General features: G+C 42.9%; 1 protein-coding gene across 1 annotated transcript in view; it reads right to left on the bottom strand.

Moving 5' to 3' along the window:
- Positions 1-3,124: 3,124 nt before the first annotated feature.
- LOC129820888 (integrin alpha-4-like) overlaps positions 3,125-17,091 on the bottom strand; it is a 33,308-nt gene continuing 19,341 nt past the window's right edge. Inside the window, exons 16-28 of the mRNA XM_055877964.1 lie at positions 14,558-14,707; positions 12,590-12,666; positions 11,223-11,373; positions 10,920-11,018; positions 10,579-10,655; positions 9,197-9,286; positions 8,672-8,759; positions 8,447-8,554; positions 8,143-8,268; positions 7,784-7,909; positions 7,503-7,601; positions 7,079-7,198; positions 3,125-6,891 (exon numbers count right to left, since the gene is read on the bottom strand). Of these exons, the coding sequence (XP_055733939.1) occupies positions 6,790-6,891; positions 7,079-7,198; positions 7,503-7,601; positions 7,784-7,909; positions 8,143-8,268; positions 8,447-8,554; positions 8,672-8,759; positions 9,197-9,286; positions 10,579-10,655; positions 10,920-11,018; positions 11,223-11,373; positions 12,590-12,666; positions 14,558-14,707 (1,413 nt within the window). The 3' untranslated portion in view covers positions 3,125-6,789. The remainder of the gene's footprint in view (positions 6,892-7,078; positions 7,199-7,502; positions 7,602-7,783; positions 7,910-8,142; positions 8,269-8,446; positions 8,555-8,671; positions 8,760-9,196; positions 9,287-10,578; positions 10,656-10,919; positions 11,019-11,222; positions 11,374-12,589; positions 12,667-14,557; positions 14,708-17,091) is intronic.

Below are 17,091 nucleotides of genomic sequence, written 5' to 3'. Positions count from 1 at the left end.
TTCACCACCAGGGTACATCCCCAACTCCTGACCCTGTTTGTTTCACCACCAGGGTACATCCTCAACTCCTCTGACCCTGTTTGTTTCACCAGAAGGGTACATCCCCAACTCCTCTGACCCTGTTTGTTTCACCACCAGGGTACATCCCCAACTCCTCTGACCCTGTTTGTTTCACCACCAGGGTACATCCTCAACTCCTCTGACCCGGTTTGTTTCACCAGCAGGGTACATCCCCAACTCCTCTGACCCTGTTTGTTTCACCACCAGGGTACATCCCCAACTTCTCTGACCCTGTTTGTTTCACCAGCAGGATACATCCCCAACTCCTGACCCTGTTTGTTTCACCACCAGGGTACATCCTCAACTCCTCTGACCCTGTTTGTTTCACCACCAGGGTACATCCCCAACTCCTGACCCTGTTTGTTTCACCACCAGGGTACATCCTCAACTCCTCTGACCCTGTTTGTTTCACCACCAGGGTACATCCTCAACTCCTCTGACCCTGTTTGTTTCACCAGCAGGGTACATCCTCAACTCCTCTGACCCTGTTTGTTTCACCACCAGGGTACATCCTCAACTCCTCTGACCCTGTTTGTTTCACCAGCAGGGTACATCCCCAACTCCTCTGACCCTGTTTGTTTCACCACCAGGGTACATCCCCAACTCCTGACCCTGTTTGTTTCACCACCAGGATACATCCCCAACTCCTGACCCTGTTTGTTTCACCACCAGGGTACATCCTCAACTCCTCTGACCCTGTTTGTTTCACCACCAGGGTACATCCCCAACTCCTGACCCTGTTTGTTTCACCACCAGGGTACATCCTCAACTCCTCTTACCCTGTTTGTTTCACCACCAGGGTACATCCTCAACTCCTCTGACCCTGTTTGTTTCACCACCAGGGTACATCCTCAACTCCTCTGACCCTGTTTGTTTCACCAGCAGGGTACATCCTCAACTCCTCTGACCCTGTTTGTTTCACCACCAGGGTACATCCTCAACTCCTCTGACCCTGTTTGTTTCACCACCAGGGTACATCCCCAACTCCTGACCCTGTTTGTTTCACCACCAGGGTACATCCTCAACTCCTCTGACCCTGTTTGTTTCACCAGAAGGGTACATCCCCAACTCCTCTGACCCTGTTTGTTTCACCACCAGGGTACATCCCCAACTCCTCTGACCCTGTTTGTTTCACCACCAGGGTACATCCTCAACTCCTCTGACCCTGTTTGTTTCACCAGCAGGGTACATCCCCAACTCCTCTGACCCTGTTTGTTTCACCACCAGGGTACATCCCCAACTTCTCTGACCCTGTTTGTTTCACCAGCAGGGTACATCCTCAACTCCTCTGACCCTGTTTGTTTCACCAGCAGGATACATCCCCAACTCCTGACCCTGTTTGTTTCACCACCAGGGTACATCCTCAACTCCTCTGACCCTGTTTGTTTCACCACCAGGGTACATCCCCAACTCCTGACCCTGTTTGTTTCACCACCAGGGTACATCCTCAACTCCTCTGACCCTGTTTGTTTCACCACCAGGGTACATCCTCAACTCCTCTGACCCTGTTTGTTTCACCAGCAGGGTACATCCTCAACTCCTCTGACCCTGTTTGTTTCACCACCAGGGTACATCCTCAACTCCTCTGACCCTGTTTGTTTCACCACCAGGGTACATCCCCAACTCCTGACCCTGTTTGTTTCACCACCAGGGTACATCCTCAACTCCTCTGACCCTGTTTGTTTCACCAGAAGGGTACATCCCCAACTCCTCTGACCCTGTTTGTTTCACCACCAGGGTACATCCCCAACTCCTCTGACCCTGTTTGTTTCACCACCAGGGTACATCCTCAACTCCTCTGACCCTGTTTGTTTCACCAGCAGGGTACATCCCCAACTCCTCTGACCCTGTTTGTTTCACCACCAGGGTACATCCCCAACTCCTCTGACCCTGTTTGTTTCACCAGCAGGGTACATCCTCAACTCCTCTGACCCTGTTTGTTTCACCAGCAGGGTACATTCTCAACTCCTCTGACCCTGTTTGTTTCACCAGAAGGGTACATCCCCAACTCCTCTGACCCTGTTTGTTTCACCACCAGGGTACATCCCCAACTCCTCTGACCCTGTTTGTTTCACCACCAGGGTACATCCTCAACTCCTCTGACCCTGTTTGTTTCACCAGCAGGGTACATCCCCAACTCCTCTGACCCTGTTTGTTTCACCACCAGGGTACATCCCCAACTCCTCTGACCCTGTTTGTTTCACCAGCAGGGTACATCCTCAACTCCTCTGACCCTGTTTGTTTCACCAGCAGGGTACATTCTCAACTCCTCTGACCCTGTTTGTTTCACCAGCAGGGTACATCCCCAACTCCTCTGACCCTGTTTGTTTCACCAGCAGGGTACATCCCCAACTCCTCTGACCCTGTTTGTTTCACCAGCAGGGTACATCCTCAACTCCTCTGACCCTGTTTGTTTCACCAGCAGGGTACATCCTCAACTCCTCTGACCCTGTTCGTTTCACCAGCAGGGTACATCCTCAACTCCTCTGACCCTGTTTGTTTCACCAGCAGGGTACATCCCCAACTCTTCTGACCTTGTTTGTTTCACCAGCAGGGTACATCCTCAACTCCTCTGACCTTGTTTGTTTCACCAGCAGGGTACATCCTCAACTCCTCTGACCCTGTTTGTTTCACCAGCAGGGTACATCCTCAACTCCTCTGACCCTGTTTGTTTCACCAGCAGGGTACATCCAGGCACACATCAAGTGCAGCTGCATTTAACACTGTCTGTAGAGCGGAATCGATACCATTTAAAGCTGTCTAAAGGGTGGAGGAGTCTTTACACATATCAACCTGCACTGCCACTGAATGTAACAAACAGGATTTCCTACTGTACTCTAGAAGAAACTGTCTTCAGTTTACAGACTGTCTACAGTTAAAACTGTCTACAAGCGAGGAGTCTATAGACACAACCTAAAACTGTCTCAATATAGAGTTTATCTATTATGCACAACCTCAGGTTGCACTGCCACTGAATGTTACCGACAGGCATGACTACTGTACGACACTGTGAATGTTAGACATCAAATAACCAAGGACAGACAGACACATTATATAGAAAAAGTTCATTTTTACACACCACACACTTATTTATTAAAAATAAAATTATAATTTCATTTTATTTTATTGAAATTCAAATTGGAATGTGCCCCCTTTATTTTTGTCAAAACTGACAACTTGGTCAAGAAAGGTTGACTCCCTGAATTAACTGTCCTGAACCTTAAAATACAAGCAGTAAAAACATGTCACTATTCCTCATTCAACAACAAAACATCATCATCATCATCAAGGCATACCACATCTCCTAAACCTGAATGTTCCAATCCCTTACAGCTACAGTAAGAACACAATCCACTGATTCCAAAGATTCCAACAGGGAATCGAAAGGGATGAAAATGTAAAAATGGGAAGGCCAGTGTTCCGTGTGTTGCATTTAAGGCCTGGCATGTCTGCTATGCCTTGAGGAACATTTCTGAGTCACTGAAGAACCAGCTTTTTTCATTTTTTATTTCTGACTGCGTTGAAAACTTCTGCTGGCATGGTGTACGAGCAACGAGCTCTCACAGTCTCACTGCAGAATCAGATGTTCATCTGTTCTGTAAACGCCACATTTAGAAGTTGCTCATAACATCAAATTTTGAAGTTGCTCCAAACATCCAATTTCAAAGTTGCTCCAAACATCCAATTTCAAAGTTGCTCCAAACATCACATTTCAAAGTCGCTCCAAACATCACATTTAAAAGTGTTTTGTTGCTCCTGCTGCTCTGTATCGTTCCATGTCTCCAAACGTGAAATTTCAAAGTTATGGGTCCGAATGGTTAGGTAATGGTTAAGGTTTGGGATAGGGTTAAAACATTAAGTTTAGGCACTCCTTCCAAATGGTTAGGTAAGGGTTAATGTTTGGGATAGGGTTAAAACATTAAGTTTAGGCACTCCTTCCAAATGGTTAGGTAAGGGTTAATGTTTGGGATAGGGTAAAACAATTATAAAAAGGCATTTCCTGACAGCCTCTGGACATAGATAGATGTCCAATTTCGACGTCAATCTTGAACGACCTGACTGGTATGAGTTGCTGACACACACACACACACACACACACACACACACACACACACACACACACACACACACACACACACACACACACACACACACACACACACACACACACACACACACACACACACACACACACACACACACACGCACACACAGGGTGCTGTCCCCTTGAGGAGTGGCATGTGTCATTCAGTGAGTCAGTTGAGTGACACCCAACAACAGACCCTTTTTTCACAGATGAAACTACATTGTCCTCCTCATCCTTCTGTTGTCTTCAGTTCTGTACTACATAAATAAGCTTAAACTTCTGTCCCATCCACTTCTATATATATATACACACCTATTGCTGATATAGATTTGACATATAGATGTGTATATATCAATATACACTCAACGGCCAGTTTATTAGTTACACCCATCTAGTACCGGGTCGGACCTCACTTTGCCTCCAGACACGCCTGAATTCTTTGGGGCATGGAAACGTTGCTCAATTGGTATCAAGGGACCTAAAGTGTGCCAGGAAAACCTTCCCCACACCATTACACCACCGCCACCAGCCTGTACCGTTGACACAAGGCAGGAGGAGGCAATGGACTCATGCTGCTTATGCCAAATCCTGACTCTGCCATCAGCATAATGTAACAGGAACCGGGATTCGTCGGACCAGGCAATGTTTTTCCACTCCTCAATTGTCCAGTGTTGGTGATCGCGTGCCCACTGGAGCCCCTTCTTCTTGTTTTTAGCTGATAGGAGTGGAAACCGGTGCGGTCGTCTGCTGCAATAGCCCATCCATGACAACGACCGACGAGTTGTGTGTTCTGAGATGCCGGTGTACTGCTCCGTTATTTGCTTGTTTGTGGCCCGCCTCTTAGCTTGCACGAGTCTTGCCATTCTCCTTCGACATCTCTCATCAACAAGCTGTTTTTGTCCACAGCCCTGCTGCTGGCTGGATGTTTTTTGTTTCTCACCATTCTCGTTAAATCCTAGACACTGTTGTGCGTGAAAAGCCCAGGATGCCGGACGTTTCTGAGATACTGGAACTGGCGCGCCTGGCACCGACGATCATGCCATGCTCAAAGTCGCTTAGGTCACTCATTTTGCCCATTCTAACGTTCAATCGAAGAGTAACTGAATGCCTTGATGCCGGTCTGCCGGCTTTATATAGCAAGCCACAGCCACGTGACTCACTGTCTGTAGGAGTGAACCATTTTCGTGAACAAGGTGTTGTACCTAATAAACTGGCCACTGAGTGTATACAGATGAAGTTCCTATGCATAAAGAAAAGCTTCAGCAGTGCATTCATAAATGTTGTGTACCTCGACCGAATCCAAGTAGTCAGGTCTGTGAGACATGGGCCATGTTCATTAGGGCACACCGTAGCAAAATGTTTTGCAATGGAAAATGAGCAGTCCTCAATTAATGGACAGGTACAGATAGTACCTTCTTGTTTCGGTTTGTGCTTATTTAGCAAGACAATGGAATGTTCTGTTTTCACTTCCTGAGATCTTGGGAGGAAATGAAAACAGGAATGATAAGCCTATTTCTGTGAGATCATGTAGCCCATGTTCTAATGTACATAATCCATGTTCTAATGTACATAGTACATGTTCTAATGTACATTACATGTTCTAATGTACATAATCCATGTTCTAATGTACATAGTCCATGTTCTAATGTACATGACATGCTCTAATGTACATAATCCATGTTCTAATGTACATGACATGTTCTAATGTACATAGTCAATGTTCTAATGTACATGACATGTTCTAATGTACATAGTCCATGTTCTAATGTACATAGTCCATGTTCTAATGTACATTACATGTTCTAATGTACATAGTCCATGTTCTAATGTATATAGTCCATGTTCTAATGTACATGACATGTTCTAATGTACATAGTCCATGGTCTAATGTCCATAGTCCATGTTCTAATGTACATAGTCCATGTTCTAATGTACATAGTCCATGTTCTAATGTACATAGTTCATGTTCTAATGTACATAGTCCATGTTCTAATGTACAGTACATGTTCTAATGTACATAGTCCATGTTCTAATGTACATAGTACATGTTCTAATGTACATTACATGTTCTAATGTACATATACCATGTTCTAATGTACATTACATGTTCTAATGTACATAGTCCATGTTCTAATGTACATAGTCCATGTTCTAATGCACATAGTCCATGTTCTAATGTACATGACATGTTCTAATGTACATAGTCCATGTTCTAATGCACATTACATGTTCTAATGTACATTACAAGTTCTAACATACGTAGTCCATGTTCTAATGTACATTACATGTTCTAATGTACATTACATGTTCTAATGTACATAGTCCATGTTCTAACAATGTTTACAATGTAAACACTCAAATGTTTTATAGTCTTACTGCACCAAACCCAGAGGTAAAGTGTAATATATTTGTCCCGCTGACAACACATTTTAAACTTACACTTGGTCAGCCTTTTCCTCTTGCATGTTTTAGGGAAATGACATTTTTTCTTTCCTTGTCATTCTGAGCCATCACAATTTGAATGGTCCAGCAGTTCTTTCCCTTGGGTTTGGATGATCTCAGTCAAAATGTGCCTCTTAGTCCATGTTGTAGTATAGAACCATTCTGTATTAGGACACAGTCACTCTGTCTTGGTCTCAATCTTAGGATCTACTCTCAGTCTTAGTCAAATGTTTTGGTACATAGTCCCAGCTATCCCTCCTGATCTCATCCTCCTTCTTAAACTGTCTTTTAAAGAAACCAGCCTGAGAAGGAAAGAGAACAGGGTTCAGGTTCAGATAACAGTATATACGTTGATATACAGCTAACCATCTATAAATCTAGTACTTCAAATTATGCATTTTAAGAAAAGAGAAGAAGACTGCGATTGGTTTGCACTTTGTAGTGTGTTTGCATCCTGTCTTGTGTGTGATATAAGGGAGTAGTACTGACCTTCCAGAGGGCGAAGATGAGCAGGGCCAGGATCAGGAGTCCCACCAGTAGACTCACTACAATGATAAACACCTCCACTGCTGCCTGAGGCTTCTGGCTGAAGTGGGCCTCCAACACAACCTGAGACAAGGAATGAAATACAACACTATTACAGAACTCGTATAATATTTCTATGACCTGCAACAGCATACCAGTTTTTTTTTTTGTGACATAGGGCTGTCATTACCGGCGCTGTCCTATGGATACCAGTGTTTATACAGTTTGAAACTCAACAGAGGTACTTGAGGTTACAGAGCTATCCTGACACCTCCTCACTCTAAAAGGACATGGACTTGAGTGACCTCAATTGTGGAAAAGGGACATAGTATGTAAGCCGTAATAAGTATATTCTCCATTAGACGGCTGTATGAGATTAACTTTTTACCTGAGCGATAGGGATCTGCTGTAGGATGATGGTTTGAGGGTCCTCCCTTGGTGATGTGATGATGCCAGTACTCTCCATCAGCATCACTCCATGACGTCCCTAAGAAGAGAGGAAGGAAATCAACTTGAGTAGACAATAGAAATAGAATGACTAGAAAGGGGGAGGGGCACTCAGACCATCCCGTACACACACTATACACACACCGGTACATTTATGAGACTGAGACTTTGGCCATGTTATGAGATGTACAAGGGCATGTGTAACATAAGTGAAGTGTTTACAGGTGAGAGCTGTAGAACGGTAGGATTCAGCTTCACTTCCATGTGAATGGTGGCTTCTTTCGCAATGTCCATATCTCCTAGTCTACACTCCAGAGTCAGGCAAAGGTCATCACCATGGGCACAGAACTATGGAGAGAAAGGTTCAAATTCAAGTTTATATTTTATTTGCCATGTGTAATGGATACATTGGAAATCTAACACATCCAAGCTCTCACAATAAAAAACGTCAGGAAATATGCAAACATACAACAATCATCAATAACATGTTAATGCTGAAATAAGGACAAAGGGAACAACAAAATTAGTGGTATAGATAACTATATATCAGAAGGGAGGAGGAGGTAGGGGGTGATATTTACCATTTTGCGTTTGCTGGTTTTGGAGAAGAAGAAGACCAGTTCTTTGATGAAAGAGGACTGTGGCACCTCACAGTCATCCTCCACCACAATGGAGTCATTTCGAATGGAGCATTCTCCAAGAGACGTCTGACAGATGGAAAAGAAAACAAGTTAAACATTCATTAATGTATGCCTATATCACAATGCAAACATGCACATATTAAGTAGAATAATAGAAAAGTTTAATAACAGAAAAATATAATAATAATCTAGATGAACGTTTAAAAATAGACAAGTGACAAGTTATGAATATTCCCAAACATACATGGAAGTCTGTGATGTGGAGTAATCTGTATGGATATGGTGATAGGATCTTGGGAATATCAATCTCCACTATCGTGTTGGGAGATTTGCTTGGACCAATATTGACAACCTATCAAGTGGAGGAAAGTACACAGGTCAGTATAAACTCATTCATTAATTTGAAAGCTCCAACTAAGCTCTAGTGAGTCTATCAGTCTCTCATAAGTATGTACTATACAGTACATACCTTGTAAGTGTAGTTGAATGTCTCTGTGTAGCAATCAACTGGAATAGGTGCCTGGTCACCAAATACAAAGGATGTTGGAGTCATAAACCTGCAAGGGAGAGCAGTGATTATCTTATGAAGTGCAATAAGATGAATTTAAATATATACTGCCAATGAAGAGCAAGGAACTGTCTTTGTTACTGTAAAATCAGGGGTCGAGAAAAGGCCAAAACCGGCCCTCAAGTGATTTGTTTTGGTCCCCCACATTTTTTGCAAAAATAGTTTTTGGTCAAAAAGACTGCAAGATCACCAGGAATTCAGCAAAAAAAAGTTTAATTTAGGAAATCTGTTCATAAGTATTCCCACACAAAAAAGAGAGATTTGATCGTGTGTCAATGTAATGAAGTAATTAAACTATTGTTATTTTCAAATTCAATCTCTTTTTGGGCTTAGTTGTGGTCAGTTTGGTGTGTACAAATGATTATAATTATGTTCCGGCCCCAGACCATCCGCTTTGCCTACCACTGCTGTAAATCCGTGTCTTACCCATGGATGTTGACATCTACACCATATCTCAGTGGTAACATCAGAGTGGCAGAGTTGTCGTGCAGAAGATCCTCGTTTTCATAATTGTCCCTGGAAAATACACAATGTAAGATAAAACATTTTTATTATCTATTTTGATTACATTTTATAGTGATGCAGGCCTAATAACATAGCTCATGCCATTATACTGTTAAAGTATACTGACTCAAAACCAACCAATGAGCGTAATTGATCATTGTCATGAAGTCACACCCCGCCCCACTGGCGTTCAGAAGGAGAAAGTGTGGGCCATATAGCAATAATGACGAGCCTAATTGAGATGTAGATTATATCTCACATTCCAGTGTTCAAACTTCTAAACAAGGCTGCATGGGATTTCTCTTAATGCAACTCCGTGCAGCCAAGGGCAATGTCCGCTTTAGCTATAATGCTGGGAGCTGCTTGTGGATTTGACAGCTCTAACGCAGTTGTTCAGGGAGAAAATGACAGATTTTTACTTTGTCAGCTCGGGGATTCGATCCAGCAACCTTTTGGTTACTTTCCCAATGCTCTAACCACTAGGATACCTGCCACCCCAATGTATGAAGGAAGACAGGTCTTAGTAACTTCACATGTATTGTCTTTGAACAAAACTCCAGTTTAGTTCAAGCATGGAATGTTAGAGCAGAGTGTTCTGGAATTGCCAAACATTCCAAAGCCATTATTTACCCAAATGACAAAACACAGACCGCCAGAAGAATTTCTTAACCACACAATCAAACAACTATGGGACAGAACCCAAAAGAGGGAACCTGCAGCACCCTCTGACTTGAATGATTCAGCTAACTGAGACTTTGTGTTTCCTGTTCCCCTAACAACAGAACAAACACATACACTACATCATATCTCACTGTGTCTCACTGGGCTGTTTTACGATTCTCTGTTTGCCTGTTTGGTTTAATAAGGCTGGTCAGCAGCAAGACGTCACCGACGTTGTAACAAGACGTCAATTTCAAAAACATGTCATTAGATTCACAGGAGGCTGCTGAGGGGAGGACAGCTCATAATAATGGCTTGAATGGAGTAAATGGAATGGTATCAGACACATGGACACCATGCATTTGATGAGTTCGAAACCATTCTATTTAATTCAGTTCCAGCCATTTCTATGAGCCTGTCCTCCCCAATATGGGTGCCACCAGCCTCCTGTGATTTGATTATTTCATGTATTTCGGAGAGAAAATGTGTTCGGGGGTTAGGGGATCGGATCTTAGGTCAGAAGTAGTGTAAGCACATCCAGTTACTTGTAAAAAATCATGAAAGAAAGATACTGACAAAGACCTTTGGGTCGAAACATTGCACTCAATAACACTGTCATTCAACAAAGTTGGGTCTGTACTTACCCACTAGTGTTGATGGAGATGCTAACGTCACCAACACTACTACTCTGGTTCACATCCAACAGAAAACTGATATTGACCTGCAGAAAAGACATAAAGTCTCATAAGTTACCAAGCAAGACAACAGCATTAGTTGTGGAAAATAAGACACAGCAGGAACATTGGCACCTAACTAAATAAATTGGTCTCAGTAATTAGTTCAAATTAGTCTTCAGCTGATGGTGTTTCCAACAAGCAGTGAGAACACTCAGATCCACTTTAATGGAGTAACTTTGGTGTAAGATTGGTGTAAGGTTAGAGTAAGGTTGGAGAAATGTTGGAGTCAGGTTGAGTGTGAAGCCAACCTTGGCCCCAGAGCTGAGGTACAGGTTTCCCACACTGCAATCCACTCCTACTATTGTCTTGTTCTCCTCTGAAATGTCACAGCTCACAAACTTCTCCTCCTGCAAACAATAACAGATAGATGATGGGATTGTGTGAGTTACTTATTGCAATCCCAGAGGGCACAGATTCTTCTGCTTTTTCACAGAGTTGTGTGTGTATCTTGAATTGTCCGTGCAACAACGTCTAAATTACATTGGTGATCATGTGAGAATTTGGCATAACTTTGGGTAATCAATACATAAATACATCAATCAAACACTTACTGCGTCAAGCACTTTGATGTAGTGCAGGTTACTGGGGAATCGGAGCTGGAGTCTGGGGAGGAATGCATCATCTCCAGTGTTCACCAGGGTTGTGTTCAACATGATGGTCTTCCCATTGCCAAGTGCAAAGTACGGCATGTTGTTGTGTCTCCTGCAATAATAACAGTCTTATTATACACTGGGTGGTTTGAGCCCTGAATGCTGATTGGCTGAACGCCGTGGTATATTACATTGGTAACCAGTTAATAATAGCAATAAGGCACCTTGGAGGATTGTGGTATATAGCCAATATACCACGGCTAATGGCTGTTTCCAGGCACTGTGCATTGCTTTGTGCATATGAACAGCCCTTAGCCGTGGTATATTGGTCATATACCACACCTCCTCGGGCCTTATTGCTTAAGTATAAAACTGAAAGTCTCTCTCCTTATACCTGTGACTAGCAGACATCTGTGCTAAAACCACAATGAATCATACCCTCTCGTGTAGGCAATTATCGCCTAACTTCAATTGACTTTAGTCATACAACAAAACATCTTATTTCATACTTCATTAGACTTGAGTCATATAACTTTTGAAAAGGTGCCAGGTTCATGGTTTCAGAGGAGACCAACAGACTAAACAGTGACAGTTATAAACAACAGAGAGAAACAACATGTCCCAAATGGCATAATGGGTCCTGGTCAAAAGTAGTGCACTACATACTGTAGGGAATAGGGTGCCATCTGGGACGTGCTGGTTTCCTGGCTTTTAGGGAATTAGTAATTACACCTTAGGGAGGGGAACTGAACTGAGCTGGCACTGAGACTAGGGCTGCATCCCAAATGGCACAATATTCCCTACATAGTGCATTACTTTTGACCAGGACCTACAGTATAGGGGGTGGTATGTGTGTGTTTCCTTGACACCACCAGCACTGAGGGCCTCACAAGCAGACACACACACACACACACACACACACACACACACACACACACACACACACACACACACACACACACACACACACACACACACACACACACACACACACACACACACACACACACACACACACACACACACACACACCTCATGAATAATCAGATCATGTATTAGCCTGGCGGTTAAGCATTTAAGTGTGACCATATTGGTGTAATGGAGGCTCTACTGACAACACTTGATCTAGGTCCCATGAAGGTTGTTTTCCCTCGAGAAATACTGTTTGTTTTAAATGCTGTACATTTAATTTGTAAAATGAATCTTTCAAGATCTCAGCTTTGTCTACAGCAGAGATGAGAAATAGAAAGTCAAAGCTTCAAGACAAAAGGTTGTGAGAAAAAGAAAACATATTGTAATTGAACATGATGAAATGCTACTGTACTTACTGTGGTAACACCAGTTGAGCAGAGACCTGCAGATTGGTTGAGCAGTTGGCCAATGAACAGTACCGAGCAAACTCTGTCTATGGATAGGAAAGGTGCAAATAAAGTGTAAGATGATGGGGCCTTCCGTATAGTTATGAATCCTCCAGAGGTGTGGACTCGAGTCACATGACTTGGACTTGAGTCAGACTCGAGTCACAAATATGATGATTTGCAACTCGACTTTGACTTTAACACCAATGACTCTTGACAACTTGGACTTGAGCCTTTTGACTCGGACTGACTTAGTACCCTCCCCAAGCGCAAATATAAAAAATGATGCTATTAAAAAAAAGTGTGCAGCGCATCAACTCTTCATTTAACGGATTACAGTTTGAATCGGACAGCAGCCAATCAAATTGTGCCAGCTGAGAAAAAGTTGCGCGTGGCTATGCAGAGGAACGTCGGGGGGTGAAATCAGATGGAGCCCTTGGAAAGATGATACCCAAAATTATTATTTTTGGATATAAAGACTACAAAAAACGGATTGCAACTTGCAAAACATGCAGGAAGAAAATTACAGACAGAGGCGCAACAACTTCAAACTTTGTTCGACATTTGAAGCTGCACAAAGAACGGTAAGTCGTGGCTAATATAGCCAACAGCTATATAATTTTACTAGTGAAGCATGTAGGCTAACGTAACGTTAAATCAACGAGCCTCCACACAGTCTGTCAGTGCAGAAACAAGATCATTGCACCCAAGATTGAGTTACAACTGGCTAGGCAGTTGGTAGCCTAAATCCTGCCTGATGTTACTGCTGTTCCTAAAACCATTGACATGCGTTAGCCTACTGTAACCACACAGAGAGTGTGTGTGGGGGTGGGTGTGTGTGTTAAGGTTGGGCGATTGTGTACAAGCCTACATCGTCCGATTGCGCCCCCATATCGATCCTCAATAGTCGATCGCTATTGGGGGGGGGGGGGTCTTTCTCATGGCTACCCACGTATTTCCTTGGAAATATAAAGTTTATTTGGAAAATAATAAATATATATTTTTAAAAGCATTCATGATTTGCGTAAACGTAATATACTAACTATTACTCTTGTTAAAAATATGAAATGGTATTACATTTGGTGAAGAGCACATTATGACTTGTTTAGGACTCGAAACTCAAAGTTTAGAACTTGGGACTTGACTTGAGACTTGTCGGTCTTGACTTGAGACTTGACTCGGTCTACCCTGTCTTTACTTGAGACTTGACTTGGGACTTGAAACTTACTTGTGACTTGTAAAACAATGCCTTGGTCCCACCTTTGGAATCCTCTACCATACCATGCATCAATATGAGTGGAGAACTGTAGAGCTAGTTTCCCGGACACAGATTAAGCCTAGTATCTGGGCTAAAGAGCACTTTCAATGTAGATTCTCCATTGAGCATGATTCTTAAAGCTAGAATCCTTTCCTTGAAACAATAACAAAATGGTCACCCCGCCTCGGTTTCATTGAAAAGCTGAGAGACGGAGAAATGTAACCACTCTCAAATTCATAGACAGAGCTATGGATACCAGGACTGACTATCCATGACATCAAAATTATAGTTTTTCCATTGGCTGCATGGATTTGAATTAAGAGAAATCCTATGCAGCCTTGTTTACAAATTCGAACACTGGAATGTGTGGCGTAATCTACACCTCGATAAGGCTGATATAAATCCTCATTATTTATTTTGTCTAATGATTTTCAATTTAAGTGTCATTATTTCTGTATAGCCTACACTTTCTCATTCTGAACTTCTAATGCAAGTTGGATGGGTGTGGCTTCATGACAATGATCTGCATCTGCTCACCGATTTGACAGCTCCAACTGAGTTTCATCTCCGACACCGCCAAAACATCAGCTATGCGGGTGTCCACTATCGCCTGTTAACGTTTGATCGGATTGAATATAGGCCTTAATCTGTGTCTGGGAAACTGGCCCTATGAGACTCACCTTATTGGCCACCAGGTTACCGTGTCCCCCTCTCTGCTGCAGTATGGGTTTCAGAACAGGGAAAGTGGATCCCCCGTTATGGACAGTGTGCTCTCTGAGGGCGTACGAAACCTCAAAATGGATGGGTGTGAAGATATCTCGGACATCTTTCTACAAGCGGTAAAGAGAAAGAGAAAATTAAAGGATCAATTTACATACAACCTTGAGAAGTGGGGAGCTTCTTGCTTGACCTTGCTAATGGATGTTCTGGGGTAGGTTGTTGTGGGGGTCTGCCTGTGCTCTGGCACAATGTTACAGTGTCCTGTGCTGTCTGTCCCACTAAAAGACTTGGCTTGTGGCCACTGCAGATGTCCCAAAGAACCTCTCCTCCAGCTCAGACACCTGCGCTTAGCTTAAGGAGGGATAGTCATCTCCTAATTCTGATATAGTTGTTTTTTAAAGACAAAGATATCTATTTAATCTTTTGCTAAATTGTTGCTAAAAGTGTTCTGACTAAGTTGTAATGCTATGATACCAAAAAAGGACTGCTATACATTTCTATAACTGAATGATTGAATACATAACATTGAAAAATAAAGAATGGTATCTATAGAGCGAGACGCTTGAATGATTCCTATGTCCCACCCTCTCTTATTTTTTCAGTGAGCACACATAGCAGCTATAAACCAGCGCTTCATTAGCCATGCATTCAAAACTTTCTCCACTCTGTGAGGTTTGGTTTGGTCACAATCGAGAAACAGCATGTGGTGTTCTCTCTCTGTACACATGGAAAGCACACTCCCCATAGGCCCTTCATTAACATACAGGAGCTCGGAAACACAACACTAAAATGACTCTACTGTATGTGGGTGGAGAGAAAAACCTAAACCACAGCTGAACTCTACAGTCGTGGCCAAAAGTTTTGAGAATGACACAAATATTAATTTTCACAAAGTCTGCTGCCTCAGTTTATATGACGGCAATTTGCATATACTCCAGAATGTTATGAAGAGTGATCAGATGAATTGCAATTAATTGCAAAGTCCCTCTTTGCAATGCAAATGAACTGAATCCCCCAAAAACATGTTCACTGCATTTCAGCCCTGCCACAAAAGGACCAGCTGACATCATGTCAGTGATTCTCTTGTTAACACAGGTGTGACTGTTGACAAAGACAAGGTTGGAGATCACTTTGTCATGCTGATTGAGCTCGAATAACAAACTGGAAGCTTCAAAAGGAGGCTGGTGCTTGGAATCATTGTTCTTCCTCTGTCAACCATGGTTACCTGCAAGGAAACACGTGTCGTCATCATTGCTTTGCACAAAAAGGGCTTCACAGGCAAGGATATTGCTGCCAGTAAGATTGCACCTAAATCAACCATTTATCGGCTCATCAAGAACTTCAAGGAGAGCGGTTCAATTGTTGTGAAGAAGACTTCAGGGCGCCCAAGAAAGTCTAGCAAGCGCCAGGACCGTCTCCTAAAGTTGATTCAGCTGTGGGATCGGGGCACCACCAGTACAGAGCTTGCTCAAGAATGGCAGCAGGCAGCTGTGAGTGCATCTGCACGCACAGTGAGGCGAAGACTTTTGGAGGATGGCCTGGTGTCAAAAAGGGCAGCAAAGAAGCCACTTCTCTCCAGGAAAAACATCAGGGACAGACTGATATTCTGCAAAAGGTACAGGGATTGGACTGCTGAGCACTGGGGTAAAGTCATTTTCTCTGATGAATCCCCTTTCTGATTGTTTGGGGCATCTGGAAAAACCTTTTACGGTAGAAGACAAGGTGAGTGCTACCATCAGTCCTGTGTCATGCCAACAGTAAAGCATCCTGAGACCATTCATGTGTGGGGTTGCTTCTCAGCTAAGGGAGTGGGCTCACTCACAATATTGCCTAAGAACACAGCCATGAATAAAGAATGGTACCAACACATCCTCCGAGAGCAACTTCTCCCAACCATCCAGGAACAGTTCGATGATGAACAATGCCTTTTCCAGCAAGATGGAGCACCTTGCCATAAGGCAAAAGTGATAACTAATTGGCTCTGGGAACAAAACATCGATATTTTGGATCCATGGTCAGGAAACTCCCCAGACCTTAATCCCATTGAGAACTTGTGGTCAATCCTCAAGAGGCGTGTAGACAAACAAAACCCCACAAATTCTGACAAACTCCAAGCATTGATTATGCAATAATGGGCTGCCATCATCATGGTGTGGCCCAAAAGTTAATTGACAGCATGTCAGGGTGGATTGCAGAGGTCTTGAAAAAGAAGGGTCAACACTGGCAATATTGACTCTTTGCATCAACTTCATGTAATTGTCAATAAAAGCCTTTGACACTTATGAAATGCTTGTAATTATACTTCAGTATTCCATAGTAACATCTGATTAAAATATCTAAAGACACTGAAGCAGCAAACTTTGTGGAAATTAATATTTGTGTAATTTTCCAAACTTTTGGCCACGACTGTACATATGAATTACAGTATTTAAAACTTTTTCAAAGTGCATAGAGTATGAGGGAGTTGTGTGAGATTGATACAGAAATGGGAGAT

This window comes from Salvelinus fontinalis, chromosome 23 (genome assembly GCF_029448725.1).
Source record: "Salvelinus fontinalis isolate EN_2023a chromosome 23, ASM2944872v1, whole genome shotgun sequence".
NCBI classification, from domain to species: Eukaryota; Metazoa; Chordata; class Actinopteri; order Salmoniformes; family Salmonidae; genus Salvelinus; species Salvelinus fontinalis.
The sequence above is the reverse complement of the archived record's forward strand: the minus strand, read 5'-3'. Positions and strand labels throughout refer to the sequence as shown.